This window comes from Melampsora larici-populina (assembly GCF_000204055.1).
Source record: "Melampsora larici-populina 98AG31 unplaced genomic scaffold MELLAscaffold_3, whole genome shotgun sequence".
In the NCBI taxonomy this organism is placed as follows: domain Eukaryota; kingdom Fungi; phylum Basidiomycota; class Pucciniomycetes; order Pucciniales; family Melampsoraceae; genus Melampsora; species Melampsora laricis-populina.
The window spans coordinates 2,905,617-2,929,420 of NW_006768767.1; the positions used below are offsets into that span (position 1 = coordinate 2,905,617).

Here is a 23,804-nt window from a genome sequence, read left to right on the forward strand (position 1 = left end):
GGAGTGTAAGACTTTGTTTGGTAAATAGTTGTGGCGATGTTGAATGTGAAATGTGAAATGTGAAAAGACAAGGCAGAACATCACATATTGAAACCTGCTAAACCCCATTTGTCTATGCACGTATTGATGTTCTGACTTTGACTCATGCAGTATGGGCACGCTTTTGGAAATGAGGCGCGCCCTGGCTCTTTGCCACCAGCTGGGCAGGCGCCCGTTTGGGGCTCAAGTCAAATAAGTCAACTCATCGGATGGAGGTTTGACAACATTCAGTTCTTCGGTTCTCGAGAGACGCTCAGAGTGCGATACACTGATTTAATCATGAACACAGAATTGCTCACATAAATAAAATCTGGAACAATGGGAGGAAGTAATTGGTAATGATAAAGCATGGAATTCACACTCTGAGGGTCAACATAGTACATATGAGGAAGATATTATATACAGCGTCAAAATTATTCTGTGATCCTATTGAAAGGATTTGTGGTGAATAATTTAAATTATGTGACTTGGGATGAGTGCCTTCAGGTGGAGCTTATGCATCTTTTTAAACATTATTTAGAATGTGATGGAAAGAAATGTCTACGAAGCTACGTATCCCGTTGTTAGTTTGGGGCCCAGGTTTGCACTGTGCTTGTTTGGCTATCTTGAGTTCCTGTGGTGAAATCATTTGAATTTTCTTGGTAGAGACTCGAGGTTAACTGAAAGTTTTTAAGTCTTTGAGAAAAAGACAGCATTGATCCTCGCTAGTGGTCTTTAAGTTAATGCGACCCTCGTGGAGACGAAATGTAAATGATTGCGTAGACTCAGCAGGCATGTAACGAGGATCAGCTTAACGGTATATATATGGTTAGTCTGCGCCGGATCTCGACGCTTGAGGAAAGTGATGCGTATATATTTTGCTTCATCCAGGAAGCTCTGGTTGCCTTAGAGCTTTTCTTGCTTTTAGATGGACTCTCGGAAGCTATGACATCCTTCAGGCCCTACTCGAGAATATAACTCGGCATCGGCTTCCTCGAGGTCACGCGCACTTTTAACCCGTAACCAAGCGGTTCTGCTTCCAAGCCAACCTTTGGGATTTCTTCATGTGATAAGCTCATAAGCACTGTGTCTGGGTAGTTTTGAACATGCCTTTTCATCAGCCTCGAAAATTGACTCCTGGATTCTAGTACTGGGTGCGAATTCAAGCTCATCTGATTTCCAACTTACAAAAATAGCATCAGATCCCAAGCGATTCAGACCTATGATCAAACAGAAGACACATTTAATGAAATCTTTGGGCGTTATGCTTGCATACTTGATGTTGTGCATGCAAGGTGTAATGATGGCAGGTCGACATGCATGTACAGTTTTTTTTGGAGCGAAACAGGATGGTGCTTACTGTGAGTTCACAGAACCGATTTATCATCACAAGCTCTTGCCATCAACCTGACGAAATCTTCCTTTTTTCCATCGTCATTTATCAGTCTGTCAAGTATCTAATGGCCGAATTTATACTTGTACCCGCCCAGTAAAAGCCTTTCCAGTGACGATGACTGGATGTATCCCGTACTATGACATCGACGATTTTTCCCTTGGGCCGGCCCCAGTTGCACCTACGCCAAAACAATGTGATGCTATCAAAGTGCATCGACCACGTAAGAAACCGGTGTATGCAAGTAAGTTTTAGTTTTCAAGTTATCTGCAACGACTCCGTCATCACATCCTGATACTGAATTTTTAAAATCATTATATCTTTCAGATTGTGTCGTACTTCAAAACGGACAAAAAGAAGCATATCGATGTGAAGTACCAAAACGCGCAGCGATGGGTAAGTTCTCTCTGGTACATGAATTCTTCCAAAACTACATCACACCCACCTTGGCGACATGTGACAACATTTTGAAGCTATGAGCAACTACTGATATGTGTTATTTAATCCAATCTCATCGTGGACAACGATTCTCAGCAATGGAAGGTTGTACTGTCATTGAAGATCCTGCACCTCATTTGTGAGTCACAACCTCAAAAAGGAACTGTATATCTACTTGCTTATGAATGTTGATGAGAGGTTTGTTCCATACCACAGCGACATAGAGTTTTATATTGATGGATAATCGAGCTAGCTCACATCTGCGTCTAAAGATAGTCGTGTGGTCCTAGATAGCTTGAAGACGATGATTTCAAGCTTGGTTCCAATGAACTCGAACCACGCGTGCTATTCATAGTGACGAAAGCTGTACGCCCTCGAAGCTTGCAAAAATGCCTCAAATTTTCGGAAGTAGCGTACACGGCACCACATCTCTTGCCGGGTTGAAGAAAAAGCTAGGAACAGAAGAAGGATCGAAAAAGTAGAAATGTTGTAATAATCTTTCAAAGTAATTGTCTATGTGCTTGAATAAAATTGTCTGCTCAATTTGTGGTCGCGTAGTTTTTATGATATGTAATATATGCAAGTATAAGAGTAGCTCCGTCCTTTCTATGCAGCTCCTTGATAGCATGAAGACACATCTTTCTACAGACTGAGAAACACAATGTCAGCCATGAGGAGTATTTGGTAATACTCCCATTGGCAGTCATAAAGATTATCCAAGGAAGCTTCCAGATAACAATGATTTACACGGGCTAGGATATCAATACATATGTACATCAGCTTGAAAGGTATCATGATGACATACTCAAGCTTCAGAAGACCCTGATCTTAAAGAAGGGTATACATTTCCTTGAGCTTTGTTACATTCCAAGAATGTGACTAAGGGATCAGAAACAAGTAACATCACATTGGTTACAAAGTACCATCATGAACACGTGCCAAAAACCCTGTGTTACAATGACATCACAAAGAGAAATGCACAATGATATATAAGCAGTGGTTTTCTGCAACTCAAGAAAAGGACATCTTATTACAAACTAACAAACCTATCTTTGAGATATTAAACTCTATGACTTATACTAAAAACCGGCGATTACTTATAATTTAGATCATCTCAATTCTTTGATATCATCTTTCTTATCTGACTTTTAACATTTAGTACTGTTATTGTTTATCTCTTTCTCAAGCAGTTTTGTTATCGGAATAAGACTCAGCAATCTTAATTCTAGATTAACCTCTTTTATCATCCAAGATGTTTCAAAGATCTTTATCGATAAAGACGTCTCTTTATCAAAAATGTAGAAACTAGATATAACTTCCATTGTCGAAGATGTTTCAAAGATTGAATCAATAAAGATGTCTCTTTATTAATACATAGAAACTAGACTGTATATACCTGAGACAAGAGTACTCTTGTACCTACCTCAGAAGACCCTGATCGGAACAGACCTTTCAGCGAGTACCAGGCAGCGGTAGCCATTCCGCACCTAAGACAACATGGAGTCGCCAGCTCCTGTTATGATAAAGGCTCGAATTTACCTCAGTGAACCCACTGTAACAAAGCCAATAAGAAGCTACAAGCACACATCATTCAGCTATGGTTCTATTAAAGCTACTTGTTTTAAGTCTCAGGCTGACATTTGGGGGCCTCATCGGGAAATACTCCTTTTCACTGCGACCAGGAGTGTTATAAAAAAACTATCCAAGACCTCTCGCATCCAATCATGGATTCAGTACCATTGTAGAATTAAACAAATTCACCGTACACCTGAAGGTATGATTCCTCAGTCATGCTAATCGCGAGTGCCCATCAAGCGAATGAAAAATTCTTACATACCCAAAACACTCGGCACTCGACCGAATCAAATCCATATCACTGGATTGAATCTAACATTAGCAAATGATCTAGCTTTCAAAAGCGCGTCTTCAATCAATGCAAACATGCTACTCACCCATCTCAACTGATAAATTTGATCATGATATCATTACGACTATCTTTTGAACATAAGAATTCCCTTACTTGGTCTGCGCTGAGCTGTACACTGTCAGCCAGATGTTGTGATCATTTTCATTGTTCCATTGTCAGGATCATAAGCTCTCAAGGTAATGAAAACATTATACCTAACAAGAATAAATTTTTGAGCGAGTGTACAAGATTCCACCTTGAGACGATTGCAATTTTCTAGAATCACTACCACTAAGAATATAAGATGGTGAGACTCGGAGCATACCTTTCCAAACCCACAAGTTACAATTACAGAGAAAATCCAGAACAAAAATTCAGATCGTTCCTCTTCCACCGTACACTTGAAAATATGATTCATCACACATGCAAATCGCTAACGAACAAGTAAGGAATCCTCAAACATCAAAAGAGTTGGCACTCTGCCGAATCGAATCCACACTGTTGGGTCCTATCATCCATTCACACATGATCCAGCGTCCAAAAGCACGGTCTCAAATGAATACAAACATTCATGTTGAACCAATTTCAATAACCGACTTGGAATTTCATCTGAGCTTCAGTATCAACCTTGATGAACAAAGACTCTAAAAGTCAACTTACTCATTGAGAGATGAACTATATGTACAACCTTGACAAGACATCAGGATCAAAACTAATGTTTCATCACACCTTCTTTTCTGAGTGTGAAATTTATCCTGACCAAAAGAGCTGGATTTCATATTCTTAACCAAATGCAACGCTATCGCTCTGTTGCAGCCTAGAACCGCTCTTGAGACAACAAGCACTAGAAATGCCTCATAACGGAATCCTCCTAATCGTCGATCTTATAAAAATTGTTGCAAGAAACCTGCTGGTGGAGAATTACCACATCCAAACAGATAAGGCAAAGGTAACATGCACGTATGTAGCAATATCACAATTATCGTTGATTTTAAAATGTGTGGTTACTTCAATGTCACCGTGTCAGGCACCGTCCACACTGAGCAATTGGCTCAAGATAAGTAAAACTACTACACACCAAAGGAGCAAGATCAATTTATTCATAGTTACCGCCATTTGATTGAAGCCTCCTGGCATTGAACCATCTCATCATGATTGTTTGACAGAGTCATAGTGACCTATACAATACCTATCCAATCACAAAAACAGAGGCTGAAATCTTGAAACAAAACATTGTCATATCTTACTTCTTCAAGTTCGATCTTTTTTGGTTCAGATTAGTATTGTACAAAGATGTCATACTAGGATGAGAGTCCAAAGAATATACTCCATTTTTTAGATCCCTGGTTTGTTGAACCTAATTGTAAGAATCGAACACGCACAACAACGGAGTAACAATCATATATGAGCGTATCTAGACTTCCCCGGTCACATAAACAGTACAAGAACATAGTCAAAGGTATACATAGAACAAGAGCTAGGCAACTGAGATGAGAACGATGCAATTACAATCTGAAATCGCAAGTGCTCACCACAGAGAAAACTCTTGGGCAGCTTTAATTTTCCATGTTCTGGACATTCCTCAAATCACATCCCCCATTGCTGTGTTGAAATTGTACCGATCAACACAAAAGTATAATAGAGCCTTATACTACCTCTTGTTCCACTAATTAAGCAAGTTGCCAGAAGTCAGTATTGTCAGAGTTGGAAGTTACCAATTTTCGGCTTATCAGCAAATGCAAAGTGGATCAAAAGCACATTCTCAATCAAAATCCTTCAATCGAAGTTAATACCTAGACGATAACAAAGTTATAAAGACTATAAATGATCTTGCAAAGTGACATGACCGAGAACTATAGTTTTTGTGGTACAAGATCAACAGTCACTTTGGTTTAGATCGTGATGAATGTTAAAGAGAGTATACAAATTTGCTTTTATACTCAGGTTGACAGACTCATTGATCAGAACCAACCAAGTGCAGAAATCAAGTAAGCATGATAGTATCAAGACTACCATTGAGCAAAAAACATAGTTGAATCTGCAAGATCTATCTGACGTAATCACCAGGGTCGGGTAATCACTGTTTCTGGTCTTTTGTTGTTGTTTTAACAATTTGAACGATTTATCTTCCGATGAAGAATTGAAGCATTCATTTTTTAAAAGAAAACACAAGACCTCTACTCAGATTCAAGCTTCCTATTGAGGTACCTCAAAACCACTTGTATCCTCATTACACAGATTTCATCACACAAGATATTGTAGTGAACTGAAAACTCACACGATCAGATCTAATAACTAATAATCAATCAAAGCACTGAAATTCGCGGTTGGTAGTCGATGATGATGATGATGAGTCTCTGGACTAGCCCCACTACTCGAATGCATTGAAATTGTTTTAGAGATTTGTAGCAACGTCTACATATTCAAAAGCAGCAATCGGAGTGAAACTATTTTACACTAGGTTGTTTTGGTTGTGGTTTTAACGAACAAAAGAATGTTACTAATAACACTTCACAACTCAGGTGTCGAGATATACCAATAGACAAATCAATGGAACCGATTCAAATGAAAAAGAAAGCCTACGGAAATCGATAATGAATAATGTACATTATTATTATGCAAAGAGGTGTCTGAAGAAATTTCAAGAAAAAGGCACAATTAACTCCCGGAGACAAGATCTTGAATGAGTAGTGAGTGCAGTTGTATGCTGTGAAAGAAAACTTTAGTAAAAGAAAATTTATTGATGACTTTTCTTTTTTGTTTGCCGTGGTGTATCGTGTATTGTGATAGGCCTGATGCCATTTGACAAAATGAGAGCTTGATCTGATCTTTGCAACACCTCTTGGAAAGGTAGCACACAATCAGATGCTTGTGATTGTGAAAAATTTAACATAGGCACAACACTATATCTTGTAAGGTACAAAAATTAGTATTCCAATACGTGCGAGCCAATAACATAGGGGAGTATCCCGAGTCCACCTGGAAAACTTAGATTTAAAAGAAAATTCATATATGAATTCTCTTTTCTTCCAACCCCGGTGAGTGTCAGCCATGAGGAGTATTTGGTAATACTCCCATTGGCAGTCATAAAGATTATCCAAGGAAGCTTCCAGATAACAATGGTTTACACGGGCTAGGATATCAATACATATGTACATCAGCTTGAAAGGTATCATGATGACATACTCAAGCTTCAGAAGACCCTGATCTTAAAGAAGGGTATACATTTCCTTGAGCTTTGTTACATTCCAAGAATGTGACTAAGGGATCAGAAACAAGTAACATCACATTGGTTACAAAGTACCATCATGAACACGTGCCAAAAACCCTGTGTTACAATGACATCACAAAGAGAAATGCACAATGATATATAAGCAGTGGTTTTCTGCAACTCAAGAAAAGGACATCTTATTACAAACTAACAAACCTATCTTTGAGATATTAAACTCTATGACTTATACTAAAAACCGGCGATTACTTATAATTTAGATCATCTCAATTCTTTGATATCATCTTTCTTATCTGACTTTTGACATTTAGTACTGTTATTGTTTATCTCTTTCTCAAGCAGTTTTGTTATCGGAATAAGACTCAGCAATCTTAATTCTAGATTAACCTCTTTTATCATCCAAGATGTTTCAAAGATCTTTATCGATAAAGACGTCTCTTTATCAAAAATGTAGAAACTAGATATAACTTCCATTGTCGAAGATGTTTCAAAGATTGAATCAATAAAGATGTCTCTTTATTAATACATAGAAACTAGACTGTATATACCTGAGACAAGAGTACTCTTGTACCTACCTCAGAAGACCCTGATCGGAACAGACCTTTCAGCGAGTACCAGGCAGCGGTAGCCATTCCGCACCTAAGACAACATGGAGTTGCCAGCTCCTGTTATGATAAAGGCTCGAATTTACCTCAGTGAACCCACTGTAACAAAGCCAATAAGAAGCTACAAGCACACATCATTCAGCTATGGTTCTATTAAAGCTACTTGTTTTAAGTCTCAGGCTGACACACAATCTGCTTTCATTCCACATTGAAGGTTTTACTTCACATTGGGTATCATCAATCTATATAACCCACAGGGAGCCCCGATAAAGCTTTTGAATTACTTCTTGGTAAGATGTTGTAATATCTTGTCACATTCAAAAGTCGATGGTGGGTCAAAGACCAAACCCAATTCTGCTCTCAAATGACAGGTGCACGTTCCCTGAAAGGAACCCAATGAATCAGTGTCACTGGATGATCCACTCAGTCTCTTCCATTCCTTGGAAGATTTATGGTGACTGTGATAGAAGTGCAAAATAACTCAGAGGATCTCGCAGCTCAGTCTAACAATCTACACAAAAGTGATCATCCATTACCAATCACCTCGACCTTTCCTCTACCAAGGAGTTGTTGAGATAGTAACCAGCCCTTATCATACCAGCATACATCATACTGATTCTATCCAAGCTACTATAGATGCAGTGATTGCAAGAAAATTACTCAAGAATAATATGACCACAATTTGATTTGTTGATTTTGTTTGATTTTCCAAGCCTATACTTCAACCCTGTAATAAATGTGGTCATGTGAAAGATACTCAAGTGAGTCAGTACAGGGAAGAGGAATGCTGTCAAGATTTCATAGGAGCATACAAAATGCCTACAAAATTGTCTGACCGCTTCATAGGCTTCTAGAGTAATGATTGTTTGCTAAACACAGGGATGCAGGAGTGAGTATGAGTTTACTCAGTAAAGTGAGTATTATTGAGTATACCGAGTATTTTTGCCTATTTTTGGACCTGTAAACCCATACAAAGTGAGTATCAGTTGAGTATATACTCATACTTGGTACTCATTCCTGCATCCCTGGCTAAACATGAAAACCAAAAAAACTCTACCCCAGTGAGCCGGTTGTCCAGAACTTTCACCTGACTTGGTATTAGGGGGGCTCAGGTCAAGATATTTGTGGCCTTGTCCTAAAAATTGGAAAGTTTTTTACAGCACCAGGCTGTAAAAGGTTTTCCAATTTAAACAATTTATGTTTAGAACATGTGATCCAAGAGCTCACTTTGACCAATTTGATCTCAGACACAGTGGTCTTGATAGTGGATGCAAGGACAACCTTGCATGCTTTTACCAGAAGTTTTCTCCTCACCAGGTGGATGATCAAGGCAAAAAGTAAAAAAACCTTGATTGTGGTTTAACAGTTATGATACAACCACAGCTAAAGTTTTTTTGATTTATAAGATAAAAACTTACAGCCGTTCCAATATTGCTTGTCGCACCTGTTTGAAAAAGAAAAAGTTTGTGAGCTTGAAACCTAAATTTTAACCGGTTAAAACCCAAACTTTGGCTGTATTGCTTTGAATTACAGCCAAGTTTGAAGTTTTATTGAGTAAAAACTTAGGTTTCACTTTTTCTTTTTGAAAATGGAGCGACAAGCAATATCGGAATGGCTGTAGCCATTTCATAGTTTTTTTTGTTATAAAAAATCAAACTTGACACCCCCTAATTTGTAAAAAAAAATTGCCAAGCAGCAAATTTACGCAAATTTTTACGCAAATTTGCTGCTCAAAAGAATTTGGGATGTCTTAAAACTTTTCCCAATTTCATAAAATTTTGTGTGACTTTTATGAATTTGGGAGAAGTTTCTTATGGTCAAAGCAGTAAACTAACTGGACCTGAGCCCCCCTATATCTAAACCAAATGGAGCATAAATATAACAAATCACTGTCGCAAGTTTCAAGAAATGAGTTGTTAATCCTTTGTACCTGGTGTTTTGAGAGACATCAACAAACCCATGAGCACCTGATATGTTTCCAAGCTTGCATACTAGCTAGCAAAAACGCAATAAAAAGATAGGAACTATAAGAGACAAATGATGAAGGAATGAATGCACATACAGTCCTGAAAGTCCTTTGTGTTCAAACATCTTCCAGAAGGAACTCAATGATGTCCTAAAATTCCTCTGATCTTTTGGCTCATGCTGCATTTGCCCCATAATCTGCAAGACCATAAAAAAGAGCAACAGAATTTGAAAGATGAAAGAAAAAAATGAAAAAATCAGAGAAGAAGTTATAATCAAATGAGAATAGTCAAACGCCTATAATTAAATTGCATTGTCTTCAAACAGTTTTTGATGCTAAGATTGTTCTGGAATTGTCAAAGCAGAAGCAATGTCAAATTGGGTGATGACTATATTTTGCACACCAATTCATTCATACAGTGCCCATTCCCATTCCCAATCTCCAGCAATCCTCAGTTGTATGTATCATACACCATATTCAAAATTCTTACTTCCAATTTCCATCAGTCTGTACAACAAACCTTGCACAAGCTCTTTGAAGACAAAGGTGATGATCAAGCAAATCAATCTCAAGTCTGGGCCATCCTAAGCACCCTTCCATCTTGTCAGGGTTGCTTCGTCCTATGTCTTGTTGGTATGAACAGGGCAATCCAAGCTTTGTTTCACTAGTAATTTCCTGGTTTACAAACATTCCAACGTGATGTGATCCTAACACTTCCTTTCAAACATCTGTCTTGCTTGCCAGCATCTGCAGTTTTGCCCCATCAGCATGCAGAAAGGTAGAGTTACACCTTCTGGCCATGACCTATCAGGGGATACCAATTTTGTATCCCGTAAATGTTTCTATTTCATGAATCATGGTAAATGCGCTTCTGATCTTGGCAGTGTACCTTTGAGATGTCACGAGACCCGGGAGATCCCATCTGTGAAAGGCGAGGCTATGAGGTGCGCATCCCTGGCTCGAGTGGACAGGAATCCTCGATATACATATGTATGCTGATATCAAGCTACAGTCGGACATGTCACATGAGCAGTACTCCGGCTCCCTCCTGTTCAACTGGACAGTCCAGTTGAGCCAGTCGTGAACGGTCTTCATCACCTTACCACACACTCAAAGCAACCAACACAACCTACTCACAATTGACAACCACTCGTCATATCCCCTACGGAACTCGATCCAAACCCAACATGATCATCCCAGCTTCTCGAAATGCTGTTCGGGGTCTAACTACGAAGAAGGTCATCGGACAAAGGACTTATGCCAAGTAAATTGCTTTCCTCCTCCTCTCCCAACACAGCCATCTGAACGTTTGAAAACAAAGATAGTGACGCTTCTCAATCTTCCTGTTTTCACCTCTTCTCCCGCATTCACAACATGACTAAATACAACTAGCGTGGGCGACGGTGCCTTAGGAGAGGCTTTCCTGAAGGAACGAGAAGCCGTTAAGAAACATGCATCAGGATCCACAGATCTCTGGCGAAAAATCACGTATGTATCTTGACTTACGTTGAACTGGAAGCATCTCTCGAAATGACATCACCTAACCCTTGATCTGATTCCGGTGCCTTTTTGGCTGCTAAGCTACTACGTCGGATTTCCTGCAGTCGTTCTTGCTCTTTTCAACGCCCAGAAACTCGCCAACGAGCATGAAGCGCACCTGTATGTACCGCCTCGCTTCTACCCAGTCATTCTTTTGAGTCCGCTATCTTCTGCAAGATCACTCCGGCAATCCTGATTCCATGTTTGTTGCGATACTACAGCGAACACATCAAGGAAGAGAATGGAGGCGAACTTCCCGAGCGAATCCAATATGACTACCTCAATCGTCGTGCCAAGAGCTTCCCATGGGGCAATTACGTAAGACCTATTTCATCTGCGTTCTCGTCCCTGACTTGTTAGAGTAGTCAATTGATAGAAATGCCTTCTTCCTCTAATGCAGACGCTCTTCTATAACCCAAAGACTAACATGCCTCCCCCAGAGTAAACCCCGCTCCAAGTTGTATGCTCAATGACAATTCTACCCCTCCCATATTCCTCCCGCTTTTTGCATCCCTCTTTCGAGGGATCTGTTTGACTTGACGATAACTAGCTCACTCCGAAATTAAACACAGTTTCTGAGATCAGATATTCTCATGAGAATCGCTCGAAGTGCCTCAGTAGTCTGCCAAAGGCTTACCTCGTTATCTTAGTGTCAAAGATCAATTGTGACCCAGCAAAACTGGTGAGGGAGACACTTCCTCTAATGTCTTCCTTGTCCAAAACCTGGTCCAAATGTCCCTTCGCAGTATCGAGAGATAATAGATCCTCTCTCACCGCACGCAAAGAGCCCAAAATAATAGGATCCCAGTATATCCACCCCCCCTGCTTTGGTCCACGCACCCCCTTGAGAGCTTAAGTGGTTTTGGTCAAGCCTTGAGCCAAATTTGACAAAGTCACTCGAAGCTCGGGATCGACTCCCCAGGAGCGAGGGATCGGTTGGAACATTGAAACGTTGGTTTGTGTTTGGCTCGATTTTCAATTAAAAAAGCAACGGTATTTGCATTTACATGCTTCACAATCCCGTTCAAATCATTGACAAATTCCAAGCTCATAGGGGCGAGAAGGAGTTACAAAAACATTGAACAAAGAGTCAGGCCGAGCAGTGAGATAGACAATGATGTATGTACATGATGTTAAATAGATTAAGAAACTTCTCTAGAGTCGGGTTGTGTGAAGAGAGTGAGTTGTTATGAATCAGGTCAATCAAAAAATGAAGTGTGTTTAAAAGTGAAGTTTGTTTTTGGTTTGGCACGAAAAGATCTTGAAGCTAGATCAATGATTTAGGAAAGCTTTTAGTTTGGCACAAAACGATCTCGAAGTTAGATCAATCACTTCGGAAACAATCAGATATGTATATATGTTATTGAACTAGTCATCCTATAGCATCGTATGCAATTTCTACAACTTCAGTTGGTATGAAAGCATGAAGTTTTGTATTTTTAAACCGGTGTAACTGTAGAATGTCATTTTCATGAAGGCTGGCTTGTTGACGTTGAAGGGCGAAGTGGGCATGTGCTTCGATTGTGACCGGTACCAGTCTGGTGACAAACTCCACATTTATGACCGTTTGTTTGTTTGTTGTATCGCTCAAAATTTGAGTCAAGGCGTTTCTTTTTGTTTAAAGCTCCTCGAGGTCTCCCGCGTGTCTTGATTGGTGCTGGCTCAATGACAGTGGGGGATGGAGTTTCAAGTATATTAGCCAGACTTTCCTCAACATGTCGCTGTTGGTGAGGAGGTAAGATTTGATGTTGATCCTTGATGTTCTGTAGAATATCATCCAGCCCGGGTGGTTGGCGCTCAAGACGATCGGGTACACTTCGTTTCAGATGCCAGTGTACATGAAAATGCTCTGGAGAAAGTTGACCACCTGAATTCAATAGCTGCTTTATAAAATGAGCACAAGGAAGTCCCATTGAGGTGGAAAATACATGTGAGCAGGAAGATGAGTCCTCTAACGAGAGTGACTTTTGATATTGTCTGAAGACCTGTGTCGGATCAGATGAATACATACATGAGTCCTCAGCTGATGGTGACTAAACAAACTGGATTAGGTGAGAGTTGAGAGTTAATTACCTCCAGTAATGCATACTGAGAAATATGTCGATTGACGTGATCCCAAAACTTTGGTCTCAGTTGTGTCAATACATGAGTGCGATCATAATCGATTTTGTGAAAGATGCGGTTGCGTTGTTGTTGACAAGCTAGTAATAGCTTTCCGTAGACTGTTTCCAAGTCGCCGTTTGTGTTAGGTATCCAGGCTTTAACATTGGCATGTCCTCCCTCAATTCGAGATGTGACTGTATGACCAAAATGAGGAACATCTTTGGTCCAAGCAAGTACAAATTTCTCCCTATGTCCAATCCAAGTTTTAAAGATGTAGTTGTAAGCTTTGGTAGGGATAGTAGTTTTGAGTTTTTCTAGATTCTGATCAAATATATTGGGGGTTATTGAATTGCACAACTCGTTCCACTGAACCTCAAACTTTTCCCAGTCCAGGGTTGAGAAGCAGGTCTTGACATTCGATAAGATGTTGTTCCAGATGTGCCACTTGCAAAGTAAGTTTTTTGAATCAGGAAAGACTTCGTTGATTGCATTGATGAGAGCTAGCTCTCGATCTGTGACTACAGCTTTGAACTTTAAAAGTTGTGGTCCGTAGCAATCCCTCAACTGCTTCAAAGCCCATACATAGTTTTCTTTACTTTCATTCTGCATGAAACAGTAGCCTAAAGACAGAGACTGGTGGGTTGAAGAGGCACCCATGATATGTAGGAGCGGAATCTTGGCTCTAAATCAAGACAGGAGTTTCAAAAGTCAGTAAAAATTTGTTAGACGGCTTGGAAGGATTAACATTACCTGTTTGTATTGTAAGTAGAATCCATCAAAAGAATGTCAGTTGTGCCAAATTCCTCAGCCGCCGATACACAGACAGTTGGTGCATAGAATAATCGTAGTAATTGACCGTCATCGTTTTGTACATATCGGTGGAAGACATTTGTGGCTTGAAGGGTATCTAGCAGGGCTTCAAGTGATGTACGTCCTTGCAGTAAGTCATTACGCTTTCTTTTCTTTATGTTATAGATGTCCTGTGCGGTGGTGAGATTACTAGGGTCGGAAGCCTTCAGTGTACTCAGTATCACTCGTGGAGGTGCCCCACCACGATCCATTGCTAAGACATTCTCGTGTTGTGTGTCCGTCAGTCTTCGTTCAGCGGGTATCTCAGAGAGTGTTGTTGAACGTTCATGATTATGTGTATTATTGATGATTTTGATTGTCCACTGAAGACCTTCAATCCGTAAAAGCTGAGCATACCACGGACAACCTAGAAGGCGACTCGATGTCATGCGAACTCGGGTGTCCAACTGTTTTTGATTACCACTATGTGCGCAGACCAAGCGAATCTTTCGAACATATTGCTGAGAATCTTTCTTGGACCCAGCCTTCTTGAGAGAGTATCCAGCATTCCTAGCACATGTCCGTATGGCACTTTCGGCTTCCTCTAGAGACGAATAGGCTTGAAGTAAAACACTGAAATCCATAGAGAGACTTTTGGCGGTGAGAAAAGTTGAAGGGACTAAGTAGCATGTGTGTGAAATTTTATGCAGATACGGTACACTGGATCAAGACAGATTGAGTTATGTGGCCTAAGGCTTGACCAAAACCACTTAAGCTCTCAAGGGGGTGCGTGGACCAAAGCAGGGGGGGTGGATATACTGGGATCCAAATAATAATGGAGCTCAAATTTGAATTGGTCTACTCACTGGACCTGCACCAGTCCGCTCTCCCAGCGAGTGGACTTTGTCAAGTTTGAGTCTAGAGCTGCTCAAAGATTGGGGATTTAAAAGTCACCGGATCAAGCGGGGGGGAATGTGGAAAGACTCTGACGTTGGAGAACTTGTCGACTGCTATGACAACCCCAACTCATGGCGAAAAAAAGTGGGCATGCTTATATTCGTGTGGATGTCATTAAAATCGTAGCGGAAGGCAAAAGTTTTCGACACCTACGAGATTCGAACTCGCGCGGGCAGAACCCAACGCCTGACGGCCTCGCAATTCTGGTCACGAGGCTAGCAGGGCGTCTCCTTAACCACTCGGACAAAGTGTCGTGTCGGTGAAGTAGAGCAGCTGATTTCGATGCCAAATCGTACACGAGTGATAGAAAAAAAAGGACAAGTCGTGTTATGCAGTGATTACAAAAAGCATAAATGGAAGAATGTATGTTTGGCTTATGGTTTTGCTCGAGCTTTAATGGAACCAGAGGAACGTATGACGAGCCACAGAATATAAGCCGACTAACAAGCACAACTTCTCTTCCACCGACCCCTTTCTAAAGCGGTGAAGTCCAACCTAATGTAAACCGAGAAGACTCAACCAAATCAAAGATCCAGGAATCGACCAGCAAACAAGAGACCAGAAACAACACAGGGAAGGAGTAAGAAAAAGTTACACTCGGAAGTAAATTCGATATTGGTCAACTGTCGACTGAGGGTATTCCGTAATGAGAATAAAAGCGAAACTCATAAGCGGTTTTGAGGCCGGAGTAACTCCCGATCGGTCGAGGAACGTCAACAGAGCACGAATGAACGAGACTGAGACTGCAGTGCCATGATGAACAGGGGCAGATGGGAGACCCAGCCGAATTTATAGGGGACAGGGTCAGAAGAGAGGTGGCCGAGTGGCCAACTTGTGGCTCATTTATGCGTATCGAGGTGTGATATGCTTCTAGTGAGTGCCGCGGTAGAACTCGCAAAGATACAGGATGACCGTCATGAATACCCGTATAGCCCGGATCTGATAGCCCGGGTACTTCATGATGCCCTCGGGCAAGGAAGATGGGCGTGGCCGCGTGAAAAGGGAGAGTCATCGTTGACATGAATCCGCATTGCCTTCGTCTTTACCATACGTCGTTCATCCTATCTTCTGTTTGGGCTTTTGAGAAGGGTGGCCAGCTTAGCCCTCGCGGCGTTTCCCAAAGCTGGATAAGGCCATGTACGATGATGCACTACCAAGGGAACAATTGATCTCAACAGGCTGTCCCAATCAACTGGTCAGAAATTATGCACTGCCATTGTCTGGATGTCCTGTGCCATTTTGAAATGAGTGTATTGTCAGTGATCCTTCTCAATTTTAGCCAATTATACCGTAACATATGAAGAAACGGAGGATGTCTTCTGGATCAACGTGTGCAGAGCGTACGTATTGTTACTTGAGTCAGTGGAATGGCGGGGATGCTCTGCCAATGAGGGCATCAAATCCCAACGCTTGGATGGGTCCAATCAATAATATTTGTTCCGCTTGGCTGACCTTCACAGGCAGTGTTCTCAGGGATACTTGTGGAGTTGAGCGGGTAGAGAGTGTTGGTATCTACAGGTAACAAGGCAGAGAAATGGGAGAAAGCTTAGGGTTAGTCACACAATATCATGATTAATTGCAGCAAGGACTTATTTGAGTGACAACCGCACATTGCTGCCTAGATCCTGGAATAACACACTCAGGCCCCATGGCAATTCCGCCTCACTGATATATGGAAATGGTTTACCATGTAAGAAACATCCTGATCAACAGATGGGTGAGTGTCGTCCTTCTTGCCTGTAAAGATAATTGTTTTTGCAGGGTCGATCATTTCATTTGAATGTGCTCATGACGTTTGGCATACCAGTAATCCTGTCTTTGCGGGTTCTATCAATGGGTAGGTTTTTGAGATGCACTGCATGTATGTATTTTTGGCACTAACCGCTGGGCATCAACACTCTTTGCAGATGTCAATATTTCTTTATGTGGAGGACTTCCTTTGCGTGCAGATCCAGTGTGCAGAGGTCTCTCTGGCACTGAGCTGGTACAGTTATGGCTTTGTATGTCTCTTCACCTCTTGTGGTCTGCTTCCATCTAGATAACTCAAGATTGATATTCAATCACACTTATCAAACACTCCACCTTGTATTTCTCCGTAAAATTGTGGTCTTTCAGAGGATTTGTGATTTTACTGGTGTACTTTGTCCTCTATGTCTCTTACAGGTGACTTCATCCCCATCTGCATGGGCAAGATCAATTTCTGAACAGACTTTATTGCTCCAATCTGGATTTGATCATCCTGTCTGTGCGCAATAAGATAGAAGCTTTGGTCTTGACTGTCTTTTTAAGCCAAGAACGGCCCAGACAGGTGGATGGCCAAGAGGAAAGCTGGAGCCCCGCGTCTGCTCAAGCCTGGTGGGAGCAGAACCACAACCACTCAACTTATGCAAGCATGTGTTCGCCAAGGAGATCTCATGACGTTCCTCATCGGCCTTCATTGGGGTCCAGTCGGTCAATGCCTTCATGTCCTCTGAACAACATGATAATTTGGGCCATGAATTTGCTTTTGGCCAGACTGGCGAGGATTGGGATGAAGACTATTCACCACCTCCTAGAATTGCCTCTCAATCTCTCAATCTCTCAAGCTGTCTATTGAATCCATGGTCCCTATGATCACTCGCACTGATGTGGACAACAAAACGCAAGAGGCAAATTGTTCGCCCTACTAGTTCACTCTATTTTAAAAAAACTTTGGGGGTTCTGCAAAAACCTTACAAAAAGAAAACTTGAAAGCTGGTGGAAACTGGTCAACTTTTAGGCCATTGCGTCCTATTTGTCAGCTCTTGCTCTGTGTTACATCTAGGTCTCACTTCTGCACCCCCTCATGCTGAGTAAAATGTGTCCAAATTGCATTTCAGGATATCCAAGTTTTTTATCCTTGTTTGTGTTGAGCTTCAATGTTGTACCTCACAGTTTGGCCCAGAAATGGACTTGAAAGAAATAAAGGTGTTGATAAATATTACTTGGCCTGAGCATGGTTGGTCTATGGGTATATCTTGGTATTTATCATTCTGACGGGGGCTACTGAGTTCTATCCTGGGCTACACATACACACCTGACATGATTTCTACTGGTTTATGGAGTCCCATCAAGTTTGATGATCACGCTTCTGCATTACATCTCGCCTTTGTTATCATTGTTGGCAGGGGATCGATAGATGATCGAAGCAAGAAAGTCATATGAAGAGATGTAGAAAAAGCCACGAGTCAAGATCGATTTGTACATGATTGAAAAGTGTCCAATTGACGTCTTGGCCTCCGAAATGTCGAGAGTCCAAGACGTCGACGGCAAGTTGGAGGACCTCTTATGATGAGTCATGACTATTCCAAATCAAAAAGTCCGGTCATTTGGATGACGGTTCTGGACCCTCGAAGCTTGCTTGGCTGATCACTGAGGTTTCCCTGGGACCTCGATGGTCGGGCAGCTCATGGCGAAACCAAGTCGATTGCATCAGCTCTCTCACTCCTCGATAAACTTATCAGTCTGCTAACTTCTATGAGCTCATGAGTTGTAGTTCAAAATTTAATTTTCATCGGATTCGTAAATAACCTTCCCTCTGGTGATGGAAAACTTCACAACGCTTGAGAGAAATTTCTTCGGGTGCTTCGTGCATCTGTGAAAACAAAATCCATGGCATCACCGTGCAAGAACTTAAGCCAATACAGGAGCAACTGTGATGCTGTCAACTTTTCGTGTAGTAATGGCAAGGCAAGCCGCACGATCAACTTCTGATCACAGGTCGTCGCTTCATCACATCCGTATCTCCTCTGTTTCAGCAATTCAAGCGTTTCCCCCATACATGTCTAAGCCCCAAAATGAATATCAAAATCGGACCACATCTTGTTAAGATTACTGCAGTCACGTACCTGGCTCGTCTATGCATCGGCATAGAAAACCAAGCACGATACGATTCCGAGAACTCTCGTTCTGGTGTCACAGGAGGACGAATCTCTTCAAGTCTTTCACCTTTCGCCCGAAGAAAATTATCGTCTCAAGCATTTCACCAAAAGCCGTCGGATTATGGAGATCGCGGTGGTTCCGATGATCAAGGGGCGGCTATCAATGGATATGTGGATTCCGATGATTATGATAACATATTTGTACGACATGAAAGTTAAACCTTGTGAACCGGCTTATGGGCTCTGCTGAAGCACTGCTATATTTGAACGTGTTGGTTAGGTCCGATTTCGAGTCCACCAGAAACCCAATGCCACATCTGACTTCTCAATTGGAGAGACACTTCAAACTATGGTGGAGGTCAACTCGACCCTTGATAGCGACCTGCAGGTTGAGTATACGTCGGGCGATTTCAACTATGATCCGGTGATGGAAGAAGACATGGTACGCTTCGACTCAAATCTGTCTCGCAAACCTGCTTCCGGAAGTGTTTAGAAAGGAATGATAATCAGATCCATCTTGCTGATTTCATCACAATAGTCCGATGAAAGTCTCTCAGAAGCCACTGACCTAAAGATTTTGCGAAGGCAGCAGAGGACTGCGTCTACTCTGTGAGCACTCCCATCTCTTCACTCCATACTCACGCATACAAATCTAGGCTTTGAAAATTTACTTCATCGTAAACCAATTGGTCTTCTTCAGATGGGTCGAATGGCATAACTTCCACAGAAGGCAGTACTCTGCCCCTGATTTAATTTGGGATCAAAACTTGGCAAATAGAGCTCAAAGGTTTACAAATCGATGTTACTTTCAGCACTCGGCCCCAGAAAAACACGGCCCCCCTTACGGAGAGGTTAGAAAACCGCTTCCCAATCTTTTTTTAAGCTTTCAAATACAAACCACTACATGAGTTAGTGTCACTCACGACCTCGCACCCATGATATGGCTTTGATTAGAACTTGTTTGCTGGTGCTTCCGACATTCCGGGGGTATTAAACGCGTGGGTGAATGGCCCAAACGAAGCAGGATCATATAATCCACGAGCACCGACGTATTCACATTTCACACGTGAATCTCTCTCTCGATTTTGCATGATACTTACGAAATCCTATAAGATGCATTGACTAAGTAGGATACTTACCTCCCATTTATTCTGTATATAGAGGTTGTATGGCGCGGGTCACGTCGGGTTGGATGCGCCATCACACAGTGCAACTATGTGGGACGCTTCGAAGGCTCGAGAGTATACCAGCAGATGGGAAGAAAAGTTCCCAACATAGCCTGCGTTTATTTTCCGTGAGTCTTCTTTCTTTGGTGTATCTATGTAAAGACAGAGCCGCGACAGTTGCTCACTGATCCTTTGGGTGAAGTGCTGGTAATGTTATCGGTCAATTCCCGCAAAATGTGATTGTACCTAAAGTCAGAACCGGCCACGCTGTTCCTGCTGGATCCAAAGTGTGCTGATTACTACCCCACTCAAGGAAGAATGAAAGATTTTATCGTTCGGTTTCTGAAGAACTTTTATTCTCGCTTATATCCGTGCGTCTATTTTGAAGCAAGAGAAGTGCGAAGATTGGGGTCAGAAGAAGAGGGCCCAGGAGTCTTGACATTATCTATGAAACAATGCCTTAGAAACACATCATTTTGAATAAAACTAAAAAAACATCTCAGTCCGTTCATTGAAGTTTCTTGTTTTTTCACTCAACTTTTATTTATGTATCTTCCATTGACAATGATTGATGTTATGTACATTAATAAAGCCAGGATCATACATCCAGGTTGAAATGACTTGAAAGGATTGCCAATGGTCGATCAGACCGCACAGAGAAAGGTGCACCTAGATAGCTATCAAACGGACTGGTAAAGGGCAGAACAATATCAGCTACAATCTGTTTTGGAAAGCTTTATCAAGTTGGAGTAATTAAGTGGTCAGCAATCATTTTTAGGTTTCAAGAGATGATCTGCAAAAAACATGTGAAGAACTGACCTTGCATGCCTGCACCAACCAATTAAGAGAATCAAATTCTGCATTCCAACGAGTTGTGTTGTATCCCGGTATAAGAGGTAAAAGTTTCAGGTTGAGACTTTTTGCCTTTCTGGCAAAATGTCTTCTCCACGCTGCAGATTGAGCAACGCGTCGTGAATCAAAATTAGCCTAGAGTGAACAATAGTCAAAGTCAGAAAACTTCAAGGTTGTGATGACAAATATGGATTGATGTACCTTACTAATCAATTCATTGAGCTCCTTCGCGTGCTTCCTGAAGGTGTTGTTCTTGAAATCATCAAGACTAGAGGTTTCCGTAGGGTTAAGGGGATCTTGATTGTCGATTTGATCCTCCACATCTTCATCGTAGTCTGGATCACAGACTGTGAAATCCTTGGCCTCTGAATCATGATCAGTCCTGTCTTTGTCTTTGGCTGGTATGTCATCATCATCTTGATCTTTGCAATCAATCACAATGCTTTTTGATTTGTCTTGAGATTTGTCTTTGTCCTCTTCGGTGATGACTGGCATCCATTCAGGGATTGGAAAGACCTCAAGAAGCGATTCACGCTGTTGGTCTCGTGAAGGAGTTGCATGACCTAGCTGGGCCAGACCACCCTTTACCGTTGATGAGATCTTGTGAAGAAAACATCAATGATAGTTTGTTTTGGGATCCCAGGTGTAAGTTTGAGTTGTAGTTTCGGGATCAGAAGAGGTCGTCATTTGATCTTTGGCAATTTGAAATTGGGTGTGCATCTCCTCGGCCATAGTGATATTGTTGGATACAGAGTCTGTGACCTGGCCCAGCATGTGGTAGTACAAAAAAGATCAATTAGAATTAGGTCAAGATAAGATTCAAGTAAAAAAACTTATCTTGTAATGAAGTTTATGCTTCTTCATGAAATGAACTAAAGGCTGCACAAGCCATTTCCCGTTGTGATGCCAAGCAACCAGTTTAAGGGTAAGATGGCGGACTTGGTACATCCAATTGCGGTCAATGTATGCAACTGAAGCCCTAAGAAGGCGTGGATGTTGTTTGTGGTGGTCCAACCATTGTGAATCAGTGTAAACCTGCCCTGGTTTCCCTACCGTATTGAAAGAAAGATTCAAATCAGGGACCCAAGAAAGAGAAATACAATGAGAAAAAGATAACGGAGAGATCAAATTTAAAACTTACAGCTATTTCTTTCAAGACTGTGTTTTGAAACGACATATACATCCCAGCTGCCTCTCTAGCCACCCACGTCCGTCCAAAGATCTTGATGTCACGTCGGATGTAGCGGAAGGCTAGATGTAAGTAGTGGTCTTTGATTTGACTCCAAGGTGGGGCTCCCGCGAGGATCCAAACAGTGAGGATCTGATGGAGTGTGGTGTTGTCAAGCTTAAGCTTAGAGTCCTTTGAATCAAAAAACATTGTGATGTCTTGTTGGCTTTCATCAATGGCTTTCTTGTTTCTTTCAAAAGCTGTTGGTGGAAGGTTCCCTCCAGCATTGATAGCGTTCTGGCGGGGTTTACAGAAAGGTCGAGTGCGACCTTTCTTGCCAACATAACCGTCCCGGTGCGACTTCAAGTTGGTATACGAGTCAACAGACGCTTGGCAAACCATTCCACACCAAAGACATTCATATGAAAGTGGTTTCATTGAGCGATCCTACAAAAGAAACCATAATAAGTCAGGAAAAGAGCTATTCAATAGAACTAGAACAGAAACTCACATCACCGTTCCTGTATGTAGGTTTAGCAAAGTAACCTTGAACCTCGTTGTACTCGATTTCCTCTTCGGATTGTTCTTCCATGACCTTAGCTTGCTTGGTTTTTTGCCGATTGGTTAAGCCATCATCGGAGTCTTGGTTCATCTTTCCCTCCAACGGAACATCATCCTCATTAGGCTATGATATAATAATAGAGAATAATCATGAATTTTGAGTTAGATCAAGAGATGAGCACAATAAGATGGATGGAACTCACTCTGGTAGCGGATGCCGGTGCTTTCTTTGGTTTCGTTGCTCGAGAACTGGTGGAAGGCAAATCTACGTTGATTGAGCTGTTGTTATTGGTGTCCTTCTTTCCACCTGACTTCTTGCGTGACATGGATTTGGAAGCTGGCAGGGGGATTGAGATTCTGCTATTGGAAGATGGCTGAATCATTCTAGATAAGTCTTTACGAGGTGTTGGTGGACGAATTGAACGTCAAAGAGGGGTTGAAGGCACATTTTGAGTGGAAATTGAAGGAGCTTGAACTTCGTTCTGGGATTGAGATTTACCTGAGTGTGGTTCCTTGCCTGGAGACTACTGGACATGTTTAATAAACCAATGGTTAAAATAAAAACTAGGTGTAGCAAAAAATAAGAACGAAGAGGAAAAGTAGAATTTGGGTGGAGCAAAAGAAAAACTTGGTCAAGCGTTGAAGGAACTTGAACTTGAATAATCAGATAAGGACGGTCTTGAGAGTTTAGAAAAGGGATGCCATGAAGATATAACACTAAACAGTGTGGAACTAAGCAAGGATTGGGGTGGTGTCAGTAATATTTGAGGGCACTCTGGCCCAGTCAATTGAAGGGGTGTCATCCTGCACGTTAGTCTCAGTTGTCTTGATGAATTAAGGACCGCGTAAGGAAGCAAGGATTGGGCTGAGCTAGTCAATCAAGGGGGTTTCATCGTGCGAGGAGTTCAACTTGGCTCAATGTGTATCATGAGATATCGGAGATAATCAAAACCCTTCACCCTACAAACCAGGGCCGGGCCGCTGCGGGGTTGCGCTGCCCGGTGCACCGCTGCATTTGCACCACAGACCTGTAGATTATGGGTCCTTAACACCTAACGTACCCGGTATTTGAGTGCCCCGGTGCAGTGCGGTGCATTGCGGTGCGCTGCGCCTTTTTTGCAGCGCAGTGGCCCAGCGTTGCCCCAAGGAACTTTACCATCTCTGATCAAGCATAAATTGTAGCCCTTTATTGAGCTACTCTCTTTTTTACACCAC

At 41.7% G+C, this 23,804-nt stretch overlaps 4 protein-coding genes across 4 annotated transcripts; 3 read left to right on the forward strand and 1 right to left on the reverse strand.

Moving 5' to 3' along the window:
• Positions 1-1,240: 1,240 nt before the first annotated feature.
• Positions 1,241-2,190, forward strand: MELLADRAFT_123913 (uncharacterized protein; the record flags this gene model as incomplete). Its single annotated transcript, XM_007405093.1, has 5 exons — positions 1,241-1,379; positions 1,464-1,655; positions 1,739-1,807; positions 1,946-1,988; positions 2,066-2,190. The coding sequence occupies 5 exons, from the start codon at positions 1,241-1,243 to the stop codon at positions 2,091-2,093; spliced, it is 471 nt and encodes a 156-aa protein (XP_007405155.1).
• An 8,486-nt stretch (positions 2,191-10,676) lies between these two features.
• On the forward strand, positions 10,677-11,679 carry MELLADRAFT_74085 (uncharacterized protein; the record flags this gene model as incomplete). The annotated part of the gene is made up of 5 exons (XM_007405094.1): positions 10,677-10,819; positions 10,948-11,043; positions 11,137-11,214; positions 11,316-11,412; positions 11,495-11,679. The coding sequence occupies 5 exons, from the start codon at positions 10,743-10,745 to the stop codon at positions 11,537-11,539; spliced, it is 393 nt and encodes a 130-aa protein (XP_007405156.1).
• A 7,079-nt stretch (positions 11,680-18,758) lies between these two features.
• On the forward strand, positions 18,759-20,624 carry MELLADRAFT_115289 (uncharacterized protein; the record flags this gene model as incomplete). The annotated part of the gene is made up of 7 exons (XM_007405095.1): positions 18,759-19,043; positions 19,123-19,284; positions 19,381-19,451; positions 19,543-19,693; positions 19,797-19,908; positions 20,004-20,136; positions 20,211-20,624. The coding sequence occupies 7 exons, from the start codon at positions 18,759-18,761 to the stop codon at positions 20,302-20,304; spliced, it is 1,008 nt and encodes a 335-aa protein (XP_007405157.1).
• MELLADRAFT_59745 (uncharacterized protein) lies at positions 20,607-21,355 on the reverse strand (the record flags this gene model as incomplete). The annotated part of the gene is made up of 3 exons (XM_007405150.1): positions 20,607-20,729; positions 20,828-20,995; positions 21,062-21,355. 3 exons carry the CDS (start codon positions 21,353-21,355, stop codon positions 20,607-20,609), a joined length of 585 nt encoding a protein of 194 aa, XP_007405212.1.
• Positions 21,356-23,804: the final 2,449 nt, after the last annotated feature.